General features: G+C 41.1%; 1 protein-coding gene across 2 annotated transcripts in view; it reads right to left on the bottom strand.

Moving 5' to 3' along the window:
- col2a1b (collagen, type II, alpha 1b) overlaps positions 1 to 6,198 on the bottom strand; it is a 58,299-nt gene extending 52,101 nt beyond the window's left edge. The window contains exons 1-3 of one of the 2 annotated variants that reach the window (XM_037768681.1): positions 5,870 to 6,198; positions 1,745 to 1,954; positions 228 to 244 (exon numbers count right to left, since the gene is read on the bottom strand). In XM_037768681.1, coding sequence (XP_037624609.1) covers positions 228 to 244; positions 1,745 to 1,954; positions 5,870 to 5,960 — 318 coding nt within the window. In that variant the 5' untranslated portion in view covers positions 5,961 to 6,198. The remainder of the gene's footprint in view (positions 1 to 227; positions 245 to 1,744; positions 1,955 to 5,869) is intronic. The other variant, XM_037768688.1, reaches the window with a different exon arrangement.
- Positions 6,199 to 22,279: the final 16,081 nt, after the last annotated feature.

Raw genomic sequence — 22,279 nt, 5'->3', positions numbered from 1 at the left:
AGGAAATAACTATTATCCATCTGGCAAAGCTCTTTCACATCAAGGTGTCATCTAAATCCATAAACTACAGGGAACTCCTGCAGCACTGATAGGAGTCTCGGATAGATACAGGTTTAATTGCAGGTGCTGGAGAGCTTCCTTTCACACACAAGCACACACGCAGCATCATGATAACACACACACACACACACACACACAGGGCATCTTAATATTCTACGGGGTCTCACCTTGGCTCCAGGCGATCCTGTTATGTGGTGAAGTGGGTTCGAGGGGAAAAACAGATCACAGTTAGCGAATCGATTACACACAAACAATCCATGAGGGTCACACAGTATTTCACTGAAACCCAGACAGTCTAGATGCGCCTAATTGTACTTTCCTAAATGAAACTACTTTCTAACGACCACCACCAAATCACATTTGTGGCACCCAAAGAGCCCATCAGGATTGAAAAAGTGTTGGTTGAATCACCATCTCAAGAGCTCAAAGCAGAAGCAAAGCGGCTGCAGGTAAAAGGGAAGCATGGTAGGAAGCAAAATAATGTGAATAGCCCATTTCAGAACATTAAATCTGGTGTAGGCCATTGTTTTTTGTATAACAAAGCATTCTAATAAGCACTGTTAAGTAGCAATACTGATACATTATGAGTTTGCATATTTTTAGGGCTGGGTATCGTTGAGAATAGGTTTTTGATGCTATACGTTACCTACTTTTAACTACTGATACCAAAACAATAAGTTTTTTTGATACCTTTCTTTGAGAGAAAAACAATGCTTTTCTACAAAACCCTATTTTCATTCAACAAAAGAAACCAAACTTCTTAAAAGTTAAATGTTGTCTAAATTCAAGTAGCCATACAAGGCATTTGCTTCCATAAAATAGACTAAAATCATCAAAATTTAGATTTAAATCAAGAACTATCAAGTCACAAGATAAGTGAACAAAATTATGAATCTGACAGATGTTCAATGCCACTTGACAGATGTTTGATAGTCAGTGGAATCAACACATTTCCGTCAGTGTAAAAGAAAGCATTGAGGTTCGATAGCCAGCCCTATTTTAAGGTGGTTGATAACCTAAAATGATGCTGTACATGTTACATACTTCTCACTACGCACTTAATTTTGCCTTTTAATGAAAGATAAGTATTTTATAAAGCATTTTAATCAACAAGCATGCATTGCAAAACAGTGACACTTCTGATTTCACGTGTGCTCCTCAACTGGCCGTGTTTATATTTTCCATAGCTGACTTTGTTTATCAGGAGAAAATGGCCATTTTAAATGTGGTGAATAGCTCCTTCAGTAGAGTGTCACAGTATTTTCTTGCCATCAGATCTGCAGAAGTCCTCAGAGAGGATATAGTGTAGAAATGTGAGGCCGTGTCTGCTTGACTGAGGTATTTCCTTAATGACTCCCACATGTTTTCATGATACTCTGGGAAGGAGAGAGTATTCAAACAAGATGGGGCCAAGGTGAGCCAGCTATGGAAAAATGGCATTGAGGTAGCATTTCACTGAAATCTGCTCAGATGTGTCACTGATTATTTCTCATCATTTGTTTGCTTTGGGGATAGAAAACGGTATTCAAATCCAAGGTTGACATATAGTCAGATTTAATCCATTAAAGAGTTAAATGGTCAACCTTTGATTAATACCAAGTTGTGTCATTTTCTCCCCAGAATAAACAACATGATCTCGTAGAGTAATTTATTTATGAGAGGTGTGAGATAAATAAATTACGACCAATGGGTGGAGACAGGTCAGCTGCGCAGATGGGGCAACACTCTCCGAATGGGATTTCAGGTTTGGGGCAGTCTTTTAGATCTTCGCAGACAATTTCATCACACAGGACGGTTCCAGTGTCGCACACACAGATGCGACAAGGCTGTGGTTTCCACACGTCCTTGTCGCTATAGCGCTGTCCGTCTTGTATACAGCTAAAAACGTCCTCCTCTGATGCCCGAGCAGGTGGGTGGTGGGAGGAAAGAGGAGATTATACATCAGGTATGAAAAGCAGTCACTGCAATGTGTTACTCATAAACAACAACAACCATAGACCTTTTCAAACTTGACAACATAAACACTCTAAATGGCCCCTTTGTTTTTCCTGTTGCAATGTGTGTTAATGCAGTTGTTGACAGGAAGTAAACTTGGACCAAAGCTGTTGCCCTAGCAACAGAATGGAAATAAAAAGGTCTATTGTATTTACTGTTAGTCATAGCATGTCTTTAAGATATAAAGCAAAGTAAATATTGTGTTGTTTAGGTGTTAATCACATATGCAGTGCGTCAACAGGTACTCCAAAATGTTATTGCAAAAAACATGTTGGAAAGCTTAAACCTAAATAAAAACAATCATCCCAAAACATCTCGATAATAATTTAATCAAACATTTCATTGAGCTGGTTTGGATTAAATGTTTTGTTCAGTGGCAAAAAGGGGACTTGAAATGTGATCATCTACTTATTTATCATGGATGACAAACCTATTAAAGACTATTTTCTTTTACTGTCAACACAATTTCTACAATAAAGAAATCCTCTGGGGTGTCACAGTCTACATTAATGCTTCAGCTAACAATCATTTTCATAATCTCTGTCAATCTGGTAATCATGTTGTGTATAAAATATCAATAATTATAGTAAACAAATGCCTTTTATAATATCACAGCTCAAGATGACAGTCCAAAACCCAAAGATATTCAGTTTATAAGCATCAAATCACCACATTTGATGACTAAAACAATGAATGATTATCAGAATAGTTGCTGATTAATGTTTAGTCAATTGACTAATCAATTAATCGACTAATCGTTGCTGCTCTTGTCTGCATAAACCGCAACTTCCTCGGTTTGAATCCAGCTGTTGCACCTTTATTTGCTTGATTATTGATTAGAGTTATTTTCTTGATCAATCAATTAATAATTTTGTCTACAAAATGATGGAAAATATATTGGAATATCTCTCAACTCAAGATGGCGCATTCAAGTTAACAGTCCAAAACCCAAATATATTCAGTTTATAAGCATCAAATCATCACATTTGAGAGGTTAGAACCAGCAAATGTTTAATACTTTTGCTTAGAAATGACTAAAACAATGAATCAATTATCAAAATAGTTGCTGATTAATGTTTCGTTGATTGACTAATGGATCATTCGACTAATCGTTGAAACTCTTGTCTGCATAAACAGCAACTTCCCACAGTTTGAATCCAGCCGTTGCACCTTTATTGCCTTTATGTCACCACCTCTCTACCATCCACATTTTCTGTCAGCCTCTCGACTATACATTATCTAATAAAAGCTAAAATCTCCCAAAAGTCATCTTAAAAAAACAAAATAATTCTTGTGCCATCATTCCATTTATCAATAACCAGCACTGAGTACAGCAACCTCTCAAGCAGCCGCCGGGTGGCAGTGTGATATCACAGAATCACAGCTGAGTCAGACCTGCAGGAAACCTCCAATAACTTCAGAGGAGCTGGAGACCATGTGCCTAAATTCCTCCACAAGTTAAATATAGGGCTCGTTTACATTGCGGGAGACACCCTCAACAGACTTTGCATTCAGTAAATGAAACATGTTTGGATTTTTTTTTCAGACCACAGCTTGGCAAAGAGAGCCTACTGTAGCTGAACGTGATGGAGGTGGGGCATGTTTCAATACAGGTACTGTACTTGCTCTAAATGATACCACTCAAGAGAATTCAACAATGAACTCAGTAATTAGCCATATCCCTGTTAACTTTTCCAGTCTGACAGCTTCCTAAAAAGTCAACAGAAGGCCAAAGAGTTGCTCAAAGAAACGCTCTGATTGGAGCCACTGAACCTGCACCGAGGGGGGAAAGTGGTCGACCCACCAAAAGAAAGGCCTCAGGGTTCAGACTGCACAGAGTGTGAGAGGAAAAGGAGCAAGTACAGTAGCTATATTTACTTTTGAGCTCTGCTTAAGTCTAGGTAACCTGACGGACCTCAGCAGCAATGAATGAGGTCTTTCTGGAAAAGGGACAGAGTGGGCAATTCACAAACGATTGCCTTGTATAAACATGGGGCACATTTTTAAACCCCATCTGGAAGCCATAGCTGTGTCAGATGCCAATTCAAACATGCCGGAGGGCGAAAAAAAAGTCAGCTTTCCTGCACATACCTTGCAGGTTTGACATTTAGTTTTTACGTGCCTGCATGCACTGTCAAAAGACTGCACCTGTCCTTTCATTGGCTCAAATATGAAAGATTCTCCTGATATTGGGGGACAAGGGCTCCTCTGTATTCTGCAGGGCTGATAGAAAGCTGGCTTTTTCATCACTGAGGATAATTTGTAAGTCTCCTCTCCTATGCGTTTGGCAGCCATACTGTTTTCCAGAGGAGTAAAATGAACAATGAAAATTGCAAAGTGAACCCAGGTGGTGCACTTCAAGGACAGTAGAGTCAACTCTGTTTTCACTGTATTTAGTAACTTTTAGGCCCTGAATCTGATTAGATTTATGGGCTTCTCACATCAGTGGCCACAAAATAGTGAGTTAAAGAACTGACCCCTGTCCCTTCTGAGTGGTTTGGGGCCAGTGAGCCTGCTGTGCTGAGGTCACAATCAGACCTCTTCACCACTTTAGATACATTTCTGCCTCCAATTAACACTGTGGAAAGAGGGGCATTATATCTCTGAAAGGGTAACTTGCAATTGCTTTGGGTATTTTTCCCCTTTTTATCTTTTTCGTCTCATAAAATACACCTATTCCTTGCATTAAAAGCTTCACTTTTTGTATTGTGAGAATAAAATCCCTTATTATTTTTCCAGTCACCTATCCTTTTGCACCTTGGCACTTGTCTCTCTCTGGGCTGACTGTCACAGCTTATGGGTAATCTTTTGCGCAGATGGAAATCCTGAAATCATATGGAACATTATTTCTGGCTCCATTCTGCTGGCATACCTTCATTCTCCAATGTCCCTTGCGGATGCTAAAACCAATAATGGTGAGGAACAATCCCACTACAGAGACAGTAGAAAGTCTGCAGGTATGAGAGATAATATAAGGGCTATTAGATTCTTAATGGAGAGAGTTTTAAAGCAATTGCTTTAAAAAACCCTCCTTATTATTGAAATGTCAGGTTATTAGTCCACCTTTCTGCTCCAACAAGCCAGGATTTGCCTGCATGCCCTTTGACAGCAGAGGAATGTGAACACTTTTCACCAAAGGCCCTTGAGCCTGACCACCTTTCACTTTCTGCCCATCCCCTCCCCCTCCACTCTCCTCCTCTATATTAAGTGAATCTGCAGCTAAAAGGAGAGCCTGTCAAGGCCTCTAAAGCACCCACAGGTGTCTGGCAGCTTTAAACCTAAGAAAGTGGGAGGTAACATATTGGGCTCCACTGTAAGGGGATCGAAATCTGAATCTTTACGCTTCTCCCTTTCCAGAATGTAAACTTTAACGACAATAAATCACTAATGCAACAACAAATTAATTAAAATAACTCTACTGGAGCGAGATAAACAGACAGCTCCTGATTCTGTGCGTAATCTCTCCACATCTCTCCATCCGTTGCATCACTTTTACGCACGTCCACAACTCCTGATATACTGAGTTTTATCACACCTTTGCAGGTACAGTAAGATCAGCTCAGAGGATACACAACTATCATCAGTCAGATCACTTTTCACGCACCAGAGTATCCAAAACAATCACGAGCTTTTCTGTGCGTAAAAAGGTGCGATGGAATAAACCAAATCACTCCAAGCACCAACACACGCACTGAAGCTCAGGTGCAGCTGCGCTTCAAGATAAACCCGCTGCAGAAGAAGAATATGCACCTTATGACAACTTTTTTTCTTCATTATATATAGCTCTTTTGAGAGAAATAAAACGTTCACTTACGGTCGTCCTCTTGACATCTTACAACGGCTAATAGACAGACTTGGCTTGCTACAAGGAGCAGTACAGTCCTGGAATCCATAAAGCTGAACATGTCTAAATATTAGACATGCAGGGCCCAGAGAGGGAGAAAAGATATCGGAAGGTTTCTCTCAGTATTTAGTGTGTGTGTCCCCAAATTACGACATTCACAGTTCCCAAAAAAACAAATGAGAGGGAATCCAGCAGGACCAGGAACCTGCAGCAGAAAATCAGCACCGACCGCTCCGGGCCAGAAGCTGTAGTTTTATGTCCCCGTTGCCTTCAATGAATCTTCGTTTATTCCCAAATATCAGGCCGGCCCCTTCTTACCCCCTGTCAGGCTGAAACCTGAGCTCAGTCTCCCTCCCTTTCTGTCTCCCACCTTCCATTATCCCAGTCCCAGACCACTCCTTTCTCCACGCGCTGCTACTGAACCCAAAAAAAAAACTTCCCCCTAACTTTGGTGCCATCCCCCTTTCTCCTCCTGCTCGTTCATCGAAAGCATAGCGATGTCAGAATCACTTCGTCACGGTAATTGAAGGCGCTTCTTAATTTCGCCTTGTTGCTCTGTAACCTGTGTGTGTAATAAATAACCTGCTGCAAAGGGAAGTATTATAATTTAACAAGTGCTGTGGGGTTGCCCAGAAAAGTACTAGACAGGCATCTTATTCAACAAGTTTACTTCAAGGTGGTGGTTTTATATACATCAGAGTATAGACATAGGATGTGGAAATTCAATAAAATACAAAAATGGCACCACAGAGACACATAAAGTCACTATTAGGATAATATCACAGACACAAACAGTCCCTTTAATTTTAGAGATTATACCATTATAACACTTTATGTTCAGGATATAGAATTCATGTTTAAATACTGTAGTACTGCAGGATGTGCTGCATGATAATAATGCAAAATGTGTTTCGAAGCCCCACAACAACACATTATTATTAATACACATTATTAGTTCATGTGGTTACTACAAATTTAATAGTTCATGGAGTTATGAAAGTTAAAGGGACAGTTTGTAAGAATCAGAAATGCTTGTTAACAGCGACACCTGTGGACGATAAGTCAACGAAACTCAGCGTCGGGCTCGAGCTTGTGCTCGCTCTACATAGACATGAACGAGCATCGCTCTAAACAGTGAGGCGACACACGTCAGCTAAAACCACAATATCACTCTATATTTCACCTGCTTGGCAGTAATGTTAGCTGACCAGACGAAGGTCTCGCCATGAATCACTGCTGATCCTAGTGTTGGCTTTTCCTGCTTCAGCCTCCCGACCGCGGAGACACCGGCACCCGATCAGAGACGATAACGTTTCTCCCTGCGGAGCTCTGTCACTTCACAAGACACGGGAAACCTCTGTTGGTCTGGAGGAGCTGCAGCAGTTATTTCTGCACAAACGTCCACTGTACATTTACTAGATATTCTCAGAGCTACGAAGTCTTCTGCAGTGTGGAGTGTGCGCGTATGCACGTGAGGTGGAGCGAGCTGAGTGAAGGCAAGCAGGCAGGCAGAGGAGCAGAGTACAGCAGAGACTCCGGCCCTGGAGACCAAAGCTACGGTCTCCCCCGCGTCCTCCGACTGCGGCCATCACTATTTTGCAAGACGGGCTTCACTAGATATAACTTTGTGGTTTTGGTGCTTCTGTTTAGTTTGTGTTGGAGTCTTGTCTGAACAGCGTAGCCACACGCGAGCGCGCATATGCGAACGCGCATGGGACACCGACCCGGGTGATTTATACGTGTAAGAAGTTACAAACAGTCCCTTTAACTTACAGTTACTGTAAGTTATACATTTATAAACACAGTCAAACAGCTTCCTACACCTGTGATCAGCCTCTCAATATAACTTCTATACTTGCACTTTCACTAATATGAGCTACAAGAGTTCATGACAACGCTGCATAATGGAGTTTAGAGCTGCAGAGATTAGACGTTTAATCAAAATGAATCAGCAACATTTTTCAGCAACTCATTTTCAAGCAAAACTGCCAAAAATGTGCTGGTTTTAACTCCTCCAATGGGAGAATTTCCTGCTTCTTTTGTCATGTATGATGGTCAATGGTCAATGGTCAATCACTCTGGGCTTTGCGGAATTGGAATTTTTAACTGTTTTTTGATGCTTTGATGAAGAAAATAATTGGCAGGTACATCAATAATGAAAATAATCATTAGTTGCCGCCCTAATGGAATTGGTTGTGAAGGTAAATAAGCATGATTTGTGTTTCCAGCTTATAATCGATTGTTTTCACATCTGTCAGCTGTACAACACCTGTATCATTCAAGGTAAGAGCCAAAAATAGTTTTATTTTTACTAACAAAGACCATTGCCTTTCTTCATGTGGTTGAAAACTGAAGAAGGACCGGTGTGGCCAGGTGTCTCACCTGGTTTGTCCTCTGGACTGTCACTCTCTTGGATGTAATAAGCTGAGTTGTCTTGTGTGTATAAAGCTCAGGGTGAAGAGGAGACATGTGATGTAATAGTGGGTAGAGTTGCGTTCCTGAGAGGACTGTGGGAAAAGAAGGGGTGACTGTGGTTGAGGTTGAGGGCCTGCAGCATGCAGACTGTCACACATGTATTTTCCTAACATGGTGAAACGGACATGTATGACAGCTGGAGTAATGTTGAGGCGACAGTTGAATTGTCATATCCCCAGTCTGGATTCTCATCCATACGCGGTAGTGCTTTTCTATGTGACCTTCTGAGACTATCTCCCACACTGAGGATAGAATAGTCAGTTTTCTCTCAGTATCATCTTGGTTTGAACTATCTGAAGAGACGCTGCCTGTGTGTCTTATTGTCTGTATTTCACTCGTTACCATGGCGATCAGGTTCTGTCGTGGCTCTGGTGTCAGATCGGATGTGGCTTTCAGAACTGAAAGTTTCTCAAACAGTCTGCAGCTCGCTCACTTTCTCGCACATGGATTTTCCATCAAACACACGTTTCCAACAGTGACGTTTAACCTGCTCCTTGTAGCTGCTTCTTCACAATGTCTGTCTCGCTGGCCGATAACGGGTGGGGAAAAGTAGATTTAAAAAACTTGGGTAAAAAATAGAGGGAGATAGACACAAACTGTTCTCTGCTTTACACTTTATTTCAAGTTCACTTTCCAAATGCATGATATAATCCTGCCACCAAAGTCAAACAAGCACTTAAAGAGGTTATACGCAGTTTATTATTGCTGGGTGTGTTTATTAATCCAGTGTGATACATTCTTTGGAATAAAAGACTGAGCACCAATGTTTTATTGGTATTGTGCAAAATTAGAGGGAGGGAAATTTATTAGAAGGACTTGATTTTGTGAAATAGTCTGTTTCATTTCAAACACTGTGTGTGGACTTCAAAGGACTACAGTTGTAGAGCAGCAGGATAAAGTGCATAACTGTGAGACAAGCAAAAAATACAAAAAAAATAATTAGTTTTTGTCTGGTCCAAATACTGTCTGACAAAGTTTGGCTGTAACTGGTGTGTGCAATGGCCTATCACATAACGGGTCAGCTTTGGAGTGGGTTTGAATACTCACCACAAAACTTGAATGATTGTCTAACAAGGAGTTTATGAGGACCTCAATACACTGAAACTGTGTGCATTAAAGAATATTCCCATGCAGCTTTGACCATAGTTATATGTTTAACGTTTAGGGTTGTAATTATAGGTGCTTTATAGACTGTCCAGTGTTAATACTCAAACCATAATCACGGCAGCGCTATCCCTAACCATAACACAACTTGTCAAGCTCTATCACAGGTTTAAGTACAGTGCTTAAGTAAATGCACTTAGTTACTTTACACCACTGATCGTTATTCTCATTGTTAAAACAACACTTCCTCTAAATTTAAGATGTAGCAGCAACACCCTATTCTATATTCTCTTTAATATGATAATCTCCAGGACTACTTCTGTCCACAGAGGGAACACATGGCCAAACCAAACAGCCTTGATCTCCCCATCAGACCTCTGGACTGAGCCCATAGTTATTCCTTGCTCTAACCCTGTCACATGTAGCTGAGGGTATAAATCACAGCGACTAACTGAGTACTCATGGAGATGCCACTTGTACTCTGCAGCTACAACTGCAGCTATATATAAATGGCAGGAGACAGTTTGGTTTCATCAACTGATGCTGGGTCCTCCTCACCCCTCTGCAGGTTGTGACCTGTGAGCTTTGACCTTTGACCCACCCCACACACTTTATTGGAAACGGGAGCAGCTGGTGCATCCTGAGTGTGCAGCATTAGTGCTATTCTCTCCCGCTCGGCCGTCCAGCGGGTCAGACAATCAATCGTATTGCATGTTAGTTTGTTTGTGAGGGTCATTTATTGAGTCCAGGTTCAAGTGGAGTCACGACTGATCGCCGATCAGCGGACTAACCTGTTGTAAACACCTGCAGACATGCTAATTACTGATACTTGCAGGTAGAAATCTGCAAGAAATAGAAAAACAGTTTGACTCAAATACACTACTTCAACTATATGTGGTCAAAAGTGAAGTTTAATCATGTTTAGCTTTGGTCTTTCACTTTTCATCCACTTATAAAAACCATGTAAATGTGTTTGTTTTGCATAATTGTACCTCAGAGTTTTGTTTTTCATGTAATCCCAACTCCGCAATGTTACATGAAAATGTGCAATTTGTAATTTTGCATAGTTTCAAACACTTTCTGCACAAACGGCTTGTGTCTGACTATGTATAGCAAAGTTCCAAGCAAATTGTAATTGTTTTCCTTCTGTGTTCTTGTGGCGTGCCTGTTAACCCCGCGCAACCTAGGGATCAAAGACTTTCACTACCAATTATCTATTCATAAACTGGAGGCCTTAAATCAGCTGTAGTTTCTTGTTTTCTTAGTAAGTGGCAGTGTGGCTACATCGGCCAGCACTTTGTGGCCCGAAAATGTGTCAACAGTAGTGAAGCCAATGAAACAGTGTTGGTTGACGGTAGCATGTGCTGCTTCATGGTCTCAGTGCATGAATGTGGGAAATATTGTGAGGTGTTGGGCTGTATGTGTGTTTGATCTCTTTCAGTAAGCAGCCCACAAATGTCTTTTAAAGACAACACCCTGTGTCCATGACAAGCTGATACTTTGTGCTTCTCATCTTCATGTCTGTGAGAGTGCACGCATGGTTTAAGTATTAAGGATCGCTGTCACTGAGTCAAGACAAGACGTTGCTTTGTTTCATACGTGCCAGCCTCAATTATGTCTGGAAAATGGACAGGCTGCAGCGTCCTATTGCAGGATTCTGATTACGTCTTCTTCAAAGCTTCTCTGTGCTGAACTGACAGACGCGTCACCCCCTCCTATAGGGTGAGGGGTTAAGGGTGACAGAGCCCCCGATGATTCAGAAAGTATGAGAAAATAAACACTGGCTCTTGAGGTATCAAGTTATGTGTGTCACGCAAGCACCCAAGCCCCAGTGATTAGGAATTAATCCTGCCAACATGAGGGCAGGAAAAATTTATTTAATAACAACTTCCCCATGTGTTTTAAAGTTTAGGATATTTAGCAAGGGCACACATGCAGGAAGTTTTCTTTTAATAAGCGTCAATCGTCTTCCAATAATTTGCAATTGCTATTAAGTAAGAGATATTTTGTCTGTGAATTTATGATGTGGTGACAAATTACAACTGCAGGAAGTTGAGTCTGCTGTGCCTCTTACAATTCACGCTTTAAAGAGGCAGAAAATGATGGGAAGAGTCAGTGAATATAGGTCTGAAGTTGTTTAGGAATGAAGTCTGTCTGGAAAGATAATCAGAGAGTATGAGAGAGAGAGGGAGAGAAGGAAAGAGAGCAGACGGAGAAGGGAGGTGCAGAAAAGTATAAAATGAGGGCAAGAGTGAGAGGTAAGATGGGTGGGAAAGATGGAATGCAGGAGAGAGGGAGGGGACAGCTGAAAGAGGAGGAAAGGGTGGGACGCTGAGAGTGGGAAGGAGATTGATGATGAAGAGAGAGAGAGAGAGAGAGAGAGTGAGGTGCACACAGCAGGGAGAGCTTTAACTGAGGCCATGTGAGATCGCCACTGAAATAACAAAAGCCATGACGTCACCAGTTGGGTTGAATGTGAAAGAACGCACTGTCAGGCTACCTATAGCCATAATAACATTACTTCCATTAGCCTGGTTTCTACTGCGGGGCCAAATGGGGATAGCCAGAGTTTACTACCCTACTCACATTGTTTAGTTTTCCCATACATTTCATTCAGTTGTCCAAAATTCCCAAATATTACTCCTGTTAACACCAACGCAGGGAATATTCTACATACTTGTTCCAAAGCATCAATGTTTCTAAATACTTTAAAAAGTCCAGAAACCTGTCTACTGATACTCAGCTTACACTGTATAGAAGAAGTGGACATAGTCACCGTGACGTCAGCCATTGGTTTGTGGACTACGGTTTTAAAGCCTCGATTTCAGGATTTTGGCCGTCACCATCTTAGTTATTTGCAACCAGAACTGACACGAACGCTGAATAAGACATTTGTAGGCAACCACAAATGTTATACTGTAATTAACTTTCATGAACTGAAAACACACTGTGAAAAAGTGAAAGTTGTAAGACGAAAACTCAGACATCTCCCTGACCGGACAACACCGTGGTAGCGACTTGTTAATCACAAGGTAGCCACGTCCTAAAGCATAACTTGCTTTATGGTCTAATTGACTCTAAATGGGACCATAATTTACTAAATGAACATCATGCTGTATTGAAGAAGACTTGAAACTAACGATTGAGACCATGAACTCAAGTTTACAATGTTTACTGAGGTAATAAATCAAGTGAGAAATATAAGCTCATTTTCTCATAGACTTCTATACAATCAGACTTGTTATTGCAACCAGAGGAGTCGCCCCCTGCTGGCTATTAGAAAGAATACAAGTTTAAGGCACTTCAGCGTTGGCTTCACTTCTCAGACCCCAGAGTTGCCCGCTGGTACTCAAACCCACTCAGTCCTACTGAAGACTTAAAGCTTTAAAAGCAGGTCACAAATATATGATTTCATTCAGAGCTGAAACGACTAGTCGATCGGAAATTAATCAGAAATCTTTTTAAGCAAAAATGCCAAAAACTGCTTCCAGTCGTTCACATATGAATATAGTCTGTTTTTTATACCTAACTGCATATCTTTGGGTTTTAGACTGTTTACAGGACACCTGAGAGATTGACAGAGACAGATATTTTTTACTATTTTCTGAACCTTTACTGTCCAAACGATTAATACTTGTTAGGTGCAGCACTAGCTGCTTTTTAAAACAGCAGGGCACTGTAGTTTTTAGCAAACGCTACTCAAACAGTTTTAAATAATGCTTTTGTTGGGACTAGTGTGCTAGTGAGTATTTACAGCAGCAGGACGGTGTTTTTGGCATTGACTCAAATTAAACTACAGTGCCCATGTTCATCATAATGAAACATGTCACCCAGTGCAACGGTGTGGCTCATTGATTTGTTTTTAATAGCGTTTGGACAAAAATGTAGCTCTCACGGCACAGATAAATATGATATTTAGCAGAACAACACTTGTTGATATAGGAATCAATGCATTGCTGGTTTTGGTCTTTTTTTGGTATTTGTGAACAAGAAGAAAAATATCACCACACTTCTCCTCTATACTTTAACTCATCACTTCTGATGACCTTTTTGGTTTCTGCTCCACACATTACATCATGTCTTAATCAGCCAGCAACCCTTAATATAATTAACGGCAATAAAATCTGCACTCTTGTCATATGAACTGAGATGTTTATTGATGGAGCATACAAAAGAGGCTGGGAACCCAACAGTCTTATGGTTTTCCGGCTTGGCTAAATAAACTATATCCACTAAACAAACTGCGGTTTATTGATGTCGAACATCGCCATGAGAGTTACAGACTTAAAAGCCAATGGGTTAATTATGTTTGTAAGCAGCGATGGTTTTGCTATGTGTTTGTAGTGTTTTCCTGGTTTGCACAGGATGTTAAAATCCTTCTTCTGCATTGATATTAGCTCATAGCTGAAAATGTAATATTTTCCCCAAATCAAGAATTGCAGGACTTAAATATCATGTCAAAAAGCTCTCTTTTCTTCATCATAGGAACAAGTGCTCTGCAGTGCTCTACTGACCCTGACGTAAACCCTTCCACCACAATATGCTCTCTCAGTTGCACTCTTTGAATTAGAAAGACGAAGGTGTGGCAGTGTTGCCCACTGGAGAGATGAGGGACACGAAGTTACACTTTCATTGCTGTTTCATCATATTTTTTGTGTGTATGTGTGTACTGAGTGTGAATGTGTGTATGTTTGAGTGGCCACCTCAGTGTACCTGGTGATTCAGACTGAGAGACAGCCCTCTGTCTGGCTCGGAGCACATCAGTCAACAACACAGCCCAAATTATGTTTGCAGAAGTCAATGACGGTCTCGCACAAAGCCCTCACTATTTGAATTAGCAGCAGTTGACACCAAAGTGTGAGCCCAAGTTAAAAAAACTGAAGAAAGAGTTACAATCACAGAAAGAGAAACCCTTCTTTCACTTAATTTAAGGTAACAACCGATACAACGGTGACAAGAAATACATTTTAAAAAGAAGAGACGGATATTGACCACATGATCAGTGCAGATGAGTTAGAAAGACGGATCAGAAAATGAGAGGAAAATAGAGGGAAGCAGGAGAATGTGGCAGCATCTGTGGAAATCTCATGAAGGAGTCGGGGGTGGGGAGCGCTCTGAAATAGTCCAAATCTCTGGAAGAGCTTGGTTTCAGTGGTCCGGGCATGTGTTTTTGAGAGAGAGAGAGAGGAGCGATGATGATGAGGGAGAAGGGTGGGGGAAAGGAGTGGAAACTTCAGGAGCATTTGTGAATGCTGACGTACACATTATTGAACTGCTTCACATATTTTCAAAAGAAAGTATTTTTTGAAGTATTAAAGAGTAGGATATCTTGCCAAATAATAACCGCAAGAAATGATAATGAAATGATGAGCATTCTCTTAAAGAAATGCACTTGCTGAGTAATTTATGTCTGGATGTGTGTGTCTAGTAGGTGAGACCTCAGGTATGAGGAAAACACAGTTTCAGCTGACACAGAAACATGAAGCTTTGATGAATACGTTTTTCTCTGATTGTATTTCTCTTCAGCACCACTTGTTTTTCTTTCTCCCTGCTCTTTTTCTTCCTTTCTCTAAATGTGTCTGGTTTGTCTATCAGTGTGACCAGAGTTCCCACCTCTCTAACGGGTCCAGCTCTGGGATCTGGGAAGGTTTTTCTTTCTGCAGGGTTGTCAAGTTTCCTGCTCGCTGTTTTCAACACCTTTGCACATCCACTATTTTTCATCGGCAAGTTCTCTGAACATTGTATCCTGTCGCAACATTGAATCCACGAGCCAAAGATAACTAACGTACTTAGGAAATTAAAAACTTTATACATTTCTTATATGTTGAGAGAATTTCTCACTTGAATCTCATAAGGTTTATTTTGGCTGTTGCATTGAGAATAATGAAGGCTGCAGTAAAGATATGCATTGTCCGAAAGTTGCACAGTTTTTTCCTAATTTAAAAGGTGACAACAGGTTTTGTGGGATGCTGTGTTCAGGAACCATTGTGATGAATGGTATTAAAGCTACTTGCGAAAGACTACTTGACAGTTTAAGTACCCATGAAGTGTCTCACAGGGTCTCACACGTGCGCCAAACCCCTCACATCTGCTCTCCACAGCCTCTTGAGGTTTCCAACAGCATCCGTCTGAAGAGCTGGCATTCAGCCCAACTGTAAACTGCCCGCTGCTCCCTGCCGCTTCTCTTTCTCCTTGGCCTTCATCCTGGGTCTAACATTTTAACTTTAAACAAACAACTTGTTTGATCAAGATTTTTACAAGTGATTGGCTAAAAGTGATTTTCCATCCACCTGTTTTATGTACATTTTCAATTTGTGCCGTAGAAACCCTGTGGAGACACCAGGAATTTTTTTTCCGCTTGACTGAGGTGGAAAAGTTGGTGTATCAATAAAAGCAAAGCAAAATGCTATGGAAACAGACTTGGCGAATAAACTAGAGACCATCTTGTGATGGGATCACACCAGCTGCGACGACAGATCAGACCAGGGGTGTAAAGTGGGGGGGGGGCAATGGCCCCTTTACAACTTCCTACACCCCTACTTCTGGCCCCTTGCTTGCACCACACCCATTTTCGAACTTGACCTTCATTTTGATCTCAACTACACATCTGTAAAGTTTCATGACTGCATCTTGCACGGTTGTGACGCGTTCATGTTGACAAAATCTGCCCACAGACAGACAGACACACCTGGCAAAGTACTCAAAACCGCCTCTGTGGTAGTTCCCGCCACAATAGGTGTCTCCAGGACCACGTTCTGCTAAGACGACTCACATACAGACTCACAAGGTGAAAACAATACCAGTGGTGTCACTGTTGCTGCTTGTAATCATTATGTACATAAAGCATGTGACTTAAACGTCAATTATCACTGGAGAGACGGAAAATAGTGACGGATGAAAACATTACGCGTGGAGTGATGAGGTGACTGTAATGCAAAATTTACACCAGGCAGCGGTGCAGGCAACACTTCGCCGCTGTTCTGGTGTGAATTTGGCTTAACGTTCCTCAAATAATTACATGAAACAAACATTAAAGCCATATTTTTGTCACGTTTTGATGTCTGACTGCCGCTCTTTTACTGTAAGTACAAGTCATCTCGCTGAGCCCTCTTCTTCTGAAATTGTTAATGGAACCTAACTGGAGAACTGGTGCCACCAGCTGTTTATCTCCATGTGCCCAACTCCTAATATTTGCATAACATTCACATTTTCCTTTGCTGATTTTCTGGGACTTCTGTTAAAATTTGCACTCCATTTAGATGGAAACTTGACTTAAGATATAAAAGTAAAGCTGGTTTAGAGAGACAAAATAATGTAAACACACCACAGACAAGGACTTAAACTACTAACATACTCACCTTTATAAACACTACAAAAGTCATGGTTGAATTCCAATTAGCAGTATTTGTTGGCAATAAAAGAGGGCTGACAGTCAACACTTTGACATGTGAGTTTTCACATTGGTCATAAATAAGGGAAGAGTCATGCAACCCCAACTAATGTAATCCACCTGTGTTGCATTGTTTGCAAAGGTGATCTTCTTCTTGAAGTGTTTACTTCATTCACCCCCTGCAGAGTAACACCCTCGCTAAACTAAACCTGAAAAGAATATACTGCATATACCGTAAGAAAATAAACCTGTAAATGTGACCTCTCAGTGGGTATGCTCACTGATAGTTCCAGGAACATACGGTATATGTTTAGAGGCTAATCATCGACAGCTGTGCTAAGATGTGTAATTGTCATTATAGAAGGCCAAACAAACAAAGACAGCGAGGAAGAACGAGTGACAAACTTCCTCGTTGTGAACCATGTAGATCCATCTGGGATTAATTCATTTGCTCTGATTTAATAGGATGCTGGCAGGGTACCGTATTTATTGTCCTCATGGATTTTTTTTCTTGCAGGAACAAATACTTCTCACCCTTCATCTCTTGAAGTGTTGTCTTACAACCAGCTGAAAATTGTATTAAATTAAAAAAAGAACATGTCACAAGTGAATCCAGCCTATTATGCATTGTTCACATGATGCTTCACCCTGGCAGTCCAACAAATGAACACAGTTAACACATCAAAAACATGTCCTGGTTAATATGCATCTCATAATTGATGGCTGTGACACAGTCAAAACACTGGAGGCCGTATTTGTGAGGGGGTACTGTATCGTGGGGTCTCTGTGCCCGGTATGTATGGAGCTCATTTCCTGCATAGATCAGCGTAGGTCAGGCACATGAATAGCCCTATTTATGGGAGCTGAGTGGTCCTGTGGATGAAACCAGGTGGTGAGATGATCTTAAAGGTGGTGAGAAGAGAAGTTTGACTTTAGTAGTAGCAGTTTGTTTGATTCATTGTGCAGACCAAGGATTTTTAAAGATAATGTAATATTCTGGGAATTGATTATGTCAAGAGATTTTGTGAAAATAATGAATTTAAACTACCTATATGTGTGAACCATATAAGAAGTGGACGCACTCTCCCTGACGTCACCCATTGGTTTGTGGACTTCCGTTTTGAAGCCTCGAGTTCAGCATTTTGGTCTTCGCCATCTTGTTTTTTTGCCACAAGAAGTGACACAAGAGTACAACTGAATGCGGAATATTTTCAGGTGACCAAAATATTATAATTAACTTTCATGATCTGAAAACACTGTGAAAGGGTTAAAGACAAAAACACGGACAACTCCCAGACCGGACAATGCAGCGGTAGCGACCTGTCACTCAAGGTAGACAGGCCCCAAAGCATACCCTGCTTTATGGTCTATTTGACTCTAAACAGGACCATAATTTACTAAATGAACATCATGCTGTATTGAAGAAGACTTGAAACTACTGATTGAGACCTTAAACTCATGTTTACAATGTTTACTGAGGTAATAAATCAAGTGAGAAGTAGGCTCATTTTCTCATAGACTTCTATACAATCAGACTTCTTTTTGCAACCAGAGGAGTCGCCCCCTGCTGGCCATTAGAGAGAATGCAAGTTTAAGGCACTTCTGCATTGGCATCACTTCTCAGACCCCGAAGTTGCCCGACTTTAATGGTTGATTATGATTGAAATGAACTAAGTCGCACTACGTGTCTTTAGCATGTCTTTGTGGTCTCGACCCAAAGAATCGTACAAAAGAGGGCTTTCTGACATTCTCTCCTTCGTGGTGTTGCACTCGGCTGTACACATGATAAGAGATGGAAATAGTTGTGTGAAGACTGAAAATGGAGAGACAAATTCAAACCCGGCCTACTTTCACACCTCTGTGTACCTGGCCAAATGCAAAGATACAAAAATTGTTGGAGTCAGCACCTCCCGATTCGGTTGTTGGAAACGGGGTTTCAGACTCTATTAGTACTTCATTTTTAAGGGATTGGTTGTGTGTTTTGAAGTGGGGTTTTATGAGGTACTTAGTCAGTGTATTACCTACTGTAGGTGACGGTCGGCACGACCCCAGTTTGGAGAAACAGAAAGGAGCACCAGCATGGAAGCAAAGTAATCTACTGCTGTGGATGGGGACGTCAGCAAAAAGTATTTTAGCCACCTAAAATAAAGGCCCACCTAAAAAAATCTATATCAGTTTAAGTGTACGCTATATTTAGAATATTTTCCCGGTTTACCTTGCCGTCAGACATTTACATCGTAGAACACGGGAGGTGCTGGTCTACCGTTGCCTTGATTGGTTAATTTGTTTGTGCAATTGTGTGACTTTGGTGAATCTGAACCAACCAATATTCTAAATATATTCTCTTAATATAGCATACACTTAAACTGGTTGATGTTTTTAGGTGAGCCTTTCTTTTAGGTGTCAAAAATACGTTTTGCTGCCCTGTTTTGCTGGCTCCGTCTACAGCAGTACATTGTTTTGGTTCCATGATGGTTCCGTCATCTACTATAAGTAATACACTATGGATAAGTATCTCATACAACTCCACTTCAAAACACCCACATTTTCCCTTTAAGCATTTAGTCCTGTTGTCTGAATTCAGCATCCAGGTAGACACAGAAACGGTAGCAGATGCAGTCTTGTGCTGAACTCAGCACTGTTATTGTGTTTCCTTTCTCCCGTCCACATTCTTGCCCTCAGGAGCCCCCAAACCAGGCCTGGTCCCTCCCCTCATTTTTAGGGCAACAGCTGCATAAGCAGACCTGGGCATGCTGGGCTTTCCTGACCGATGGTGCACCTTCACACCTTTGACAGGTTGCAGTCATAAACTTTTGAAAGGGTCACTCCAAGAACCTCAGGATCAAGGAAACACAGACAACACAGTGGAGTCTCATTTCTCTCTTAGAATAATCTTCTGCATGGATCCTTCTTCTGTGTTCAGACTCCAGATAAATCTCAGTGCTGTGCATCTTTCTGAAGCTATCAATTATGGTGATGAAAAAGAAAAATTTCAAAGTGAGACCACCACCTCTTTAACCAGAAAATTACCCATCAAATGACAGGAAGTTACAGCAACCCGAGCTTTAACTTACCACACCTACATTTGGTAATAATTATAAGGCCGTCAGTCACACGAATTGGTGTCAAGTTGCAGGGAAGTATAGGGAGTATACAAGCATACACACAAATTCAGACAGTCCTCCCACCATCTCTCTTCATCTGTCTCACACCCATACACACACATGCACACACACATACAGTATGCTGTATAAAGGGCCACTTTCTTTTCAATATTCACCAAACTTTATTTGAACAGGGAGACCTATTAAAAGCTCCACAGCCACTGGTACACCCGCCTTTGCATGTGGCAAGTATTCTTGTATATTTTGATAATAGGGTCATGCTGCAGAGCCTACAGTAGGTTGGGTGATCCACCAATCATAAAGTCTCCTTTTTAGTGGGGTAATAGTGGGGTTAAAGCACGCCAGCGCTTCAGACGACAGACATTTGACCGAAAACCTGCCATTAAGTCAAAGAGCGCCTGTTTTTAATCCTTGAAGTTACGTTTCAGGGGGTGTGTACTCAGTTGATGCCAGTCATTCAGTGTTGTAAAATGGGACGGTTGTGGAGACAACTTGGCTCGTGGTGCAGTCATATACATTACATGCCAATTTTGCATGAAAAACTGAATTTTGGCAAAAAAAAAAAGAAGGAATTCCAAAATGATGAGTCAAGCAAAGAAAAAGCTTGAAAAGAGACTGCAAAATGTGAGCATTAAAGGAATAGTTTGACATTTTGGGAAATGCACTTATTCGCTTTGTTGCAGTGAGTTAGATGAGAGGATTGAGAGCACGCACATGTTTACATGATAAATATGAAGCTACCGCCAGCAGCCCGTTAGCTTAGCTTAGCACAAAGACTTGAAACAGGGGGAAACAGCTAGCCTAGCTCTGTCAAAACGTAAGAAACAAAAATAAAAAGCTCACAAATCAACATGCTATATCTAGTTTGTTTTCTACTAAGTTGTGGTTTTACGGGACTTTTGTGCCAGTAATGCGCGGCGAGTCATGTGTCCCTCAGAGCAGTAGTTTCTGGAGTCTCCGTTGGTTGCCTGGCAACCTCATAGTGACAATAATGTGTGAATTAGTGAGCTTCAGAGCGCTTTCACAAGCCACAGTCCGTTTGGCTTCTCTGAATCAAAGTGAAAATGATACTTTTGGTTTGTTTTCTATTTAGTCTGGTTTGGTTTGGTTTTGGCCCGGATGTCAAGCAAATACCAGACTTCTGCAGAAGTCCAGATCAGTCCTCTCCCACTCATGTTAAGTTTACCTGTGTCCATCTCAACTAATGCTGGCGCAAGCAGCCTGTTTTGGTGAAAATGGTTGTTTTGGAACGTACTACAGGTTGGACAGCACCAGATTTCGATTAAAACTGACTACATGTTGGCTTGTGAAAGCGCCCTCAGAGGTGCTAGTGGGTGAGCCAGACTTTCTGTTTCTGGGATTTATGTTAAGATAAACTCGGCTGCTGGCTGTACATTCATATTTATCATACAGACATGAAAGTGCTATCAATCTTCTCATCAAACACTCAGCAAAAAAGCAAATAAGTGCATTTACCAAACTAACTATATGAAAAGTCTAAAATTTCTCTAAATAAAGGTATAGGTTTGTAATTATTTACTGGCGTTATATATGAATATCATATTTCTCTACAACAGTATAAATTCATCAGAAATGCAGATGAAAAATACTAATATTGATTATTTGAGCCCTCAGCTGTGTTGTGGAGTATAACAGGGTTACATAATCACAGAGCAAATACTGTCAGCTGCTGTAAATGGAATGTTCCACATATAACGGCACTGCAGCTCCGGCCAAAAACCATGAATGACAGGATCGACATACATCCAGGAGGAAAGAGAGGGAGAGAAAAAAGGAAAGATGAGGGAAGAGAGAGAGAGAGAGAGAGGGATATATAGTAGATATTTCTCCTTCCTGTTTAAAGTATTGTGGAAAATAAATAAACTCTTGGCACAATTTCATCCTCGGCAACTTTGAAATTGCGGGAGTTTGTCCAAAAGAAACAGTCCCCTATTTCAAGAAAAGGAGGACAGTTCTCCTTTGGAAAACAAAGACACATTGAGTGTGCTGGAAAGATGAACTGATTCCCGGTGCCTCAAGCTGGACTGTGTTAGAGACAGAAAAAAGGTAACCTCGAGTGTTAATGAAAAACAGAAGACTTGTGGGTTCTCCGTGTCCTTTAGTGGGACATCCTCAGTGTCGCTGCACTGGATTGGCTGAAAGGGTTTTGTGATCAGTAAACAAACTCTAGTTTATTCCCCAGCCACCTTTTTTCTTTCAGCCTTTGTCTCTCCTCGACTTTTTATTTGTTTTTCTCCCTCTTTCTTTACTTCATGCACACTTTCT

The sequence above is a fragment of the Sebastes umbrosus genome, chromosome 1 (assembly GCF_015220745.1).
Source record: "Sebastes umbrosus isolate fSebUmb1 chromosome 1, fSebUmb1.pri, whole genome shotgun sequence".
Lineage (NCBI taxonomy): Eukaryota > Metazoa > Chordata > Actinopteri > Perciformes > Sebastidae > Sebastes > Sebastes umbrosus.
This window is presented reverse-complemented; position numbering and strand designations above follow the sequence as displayed.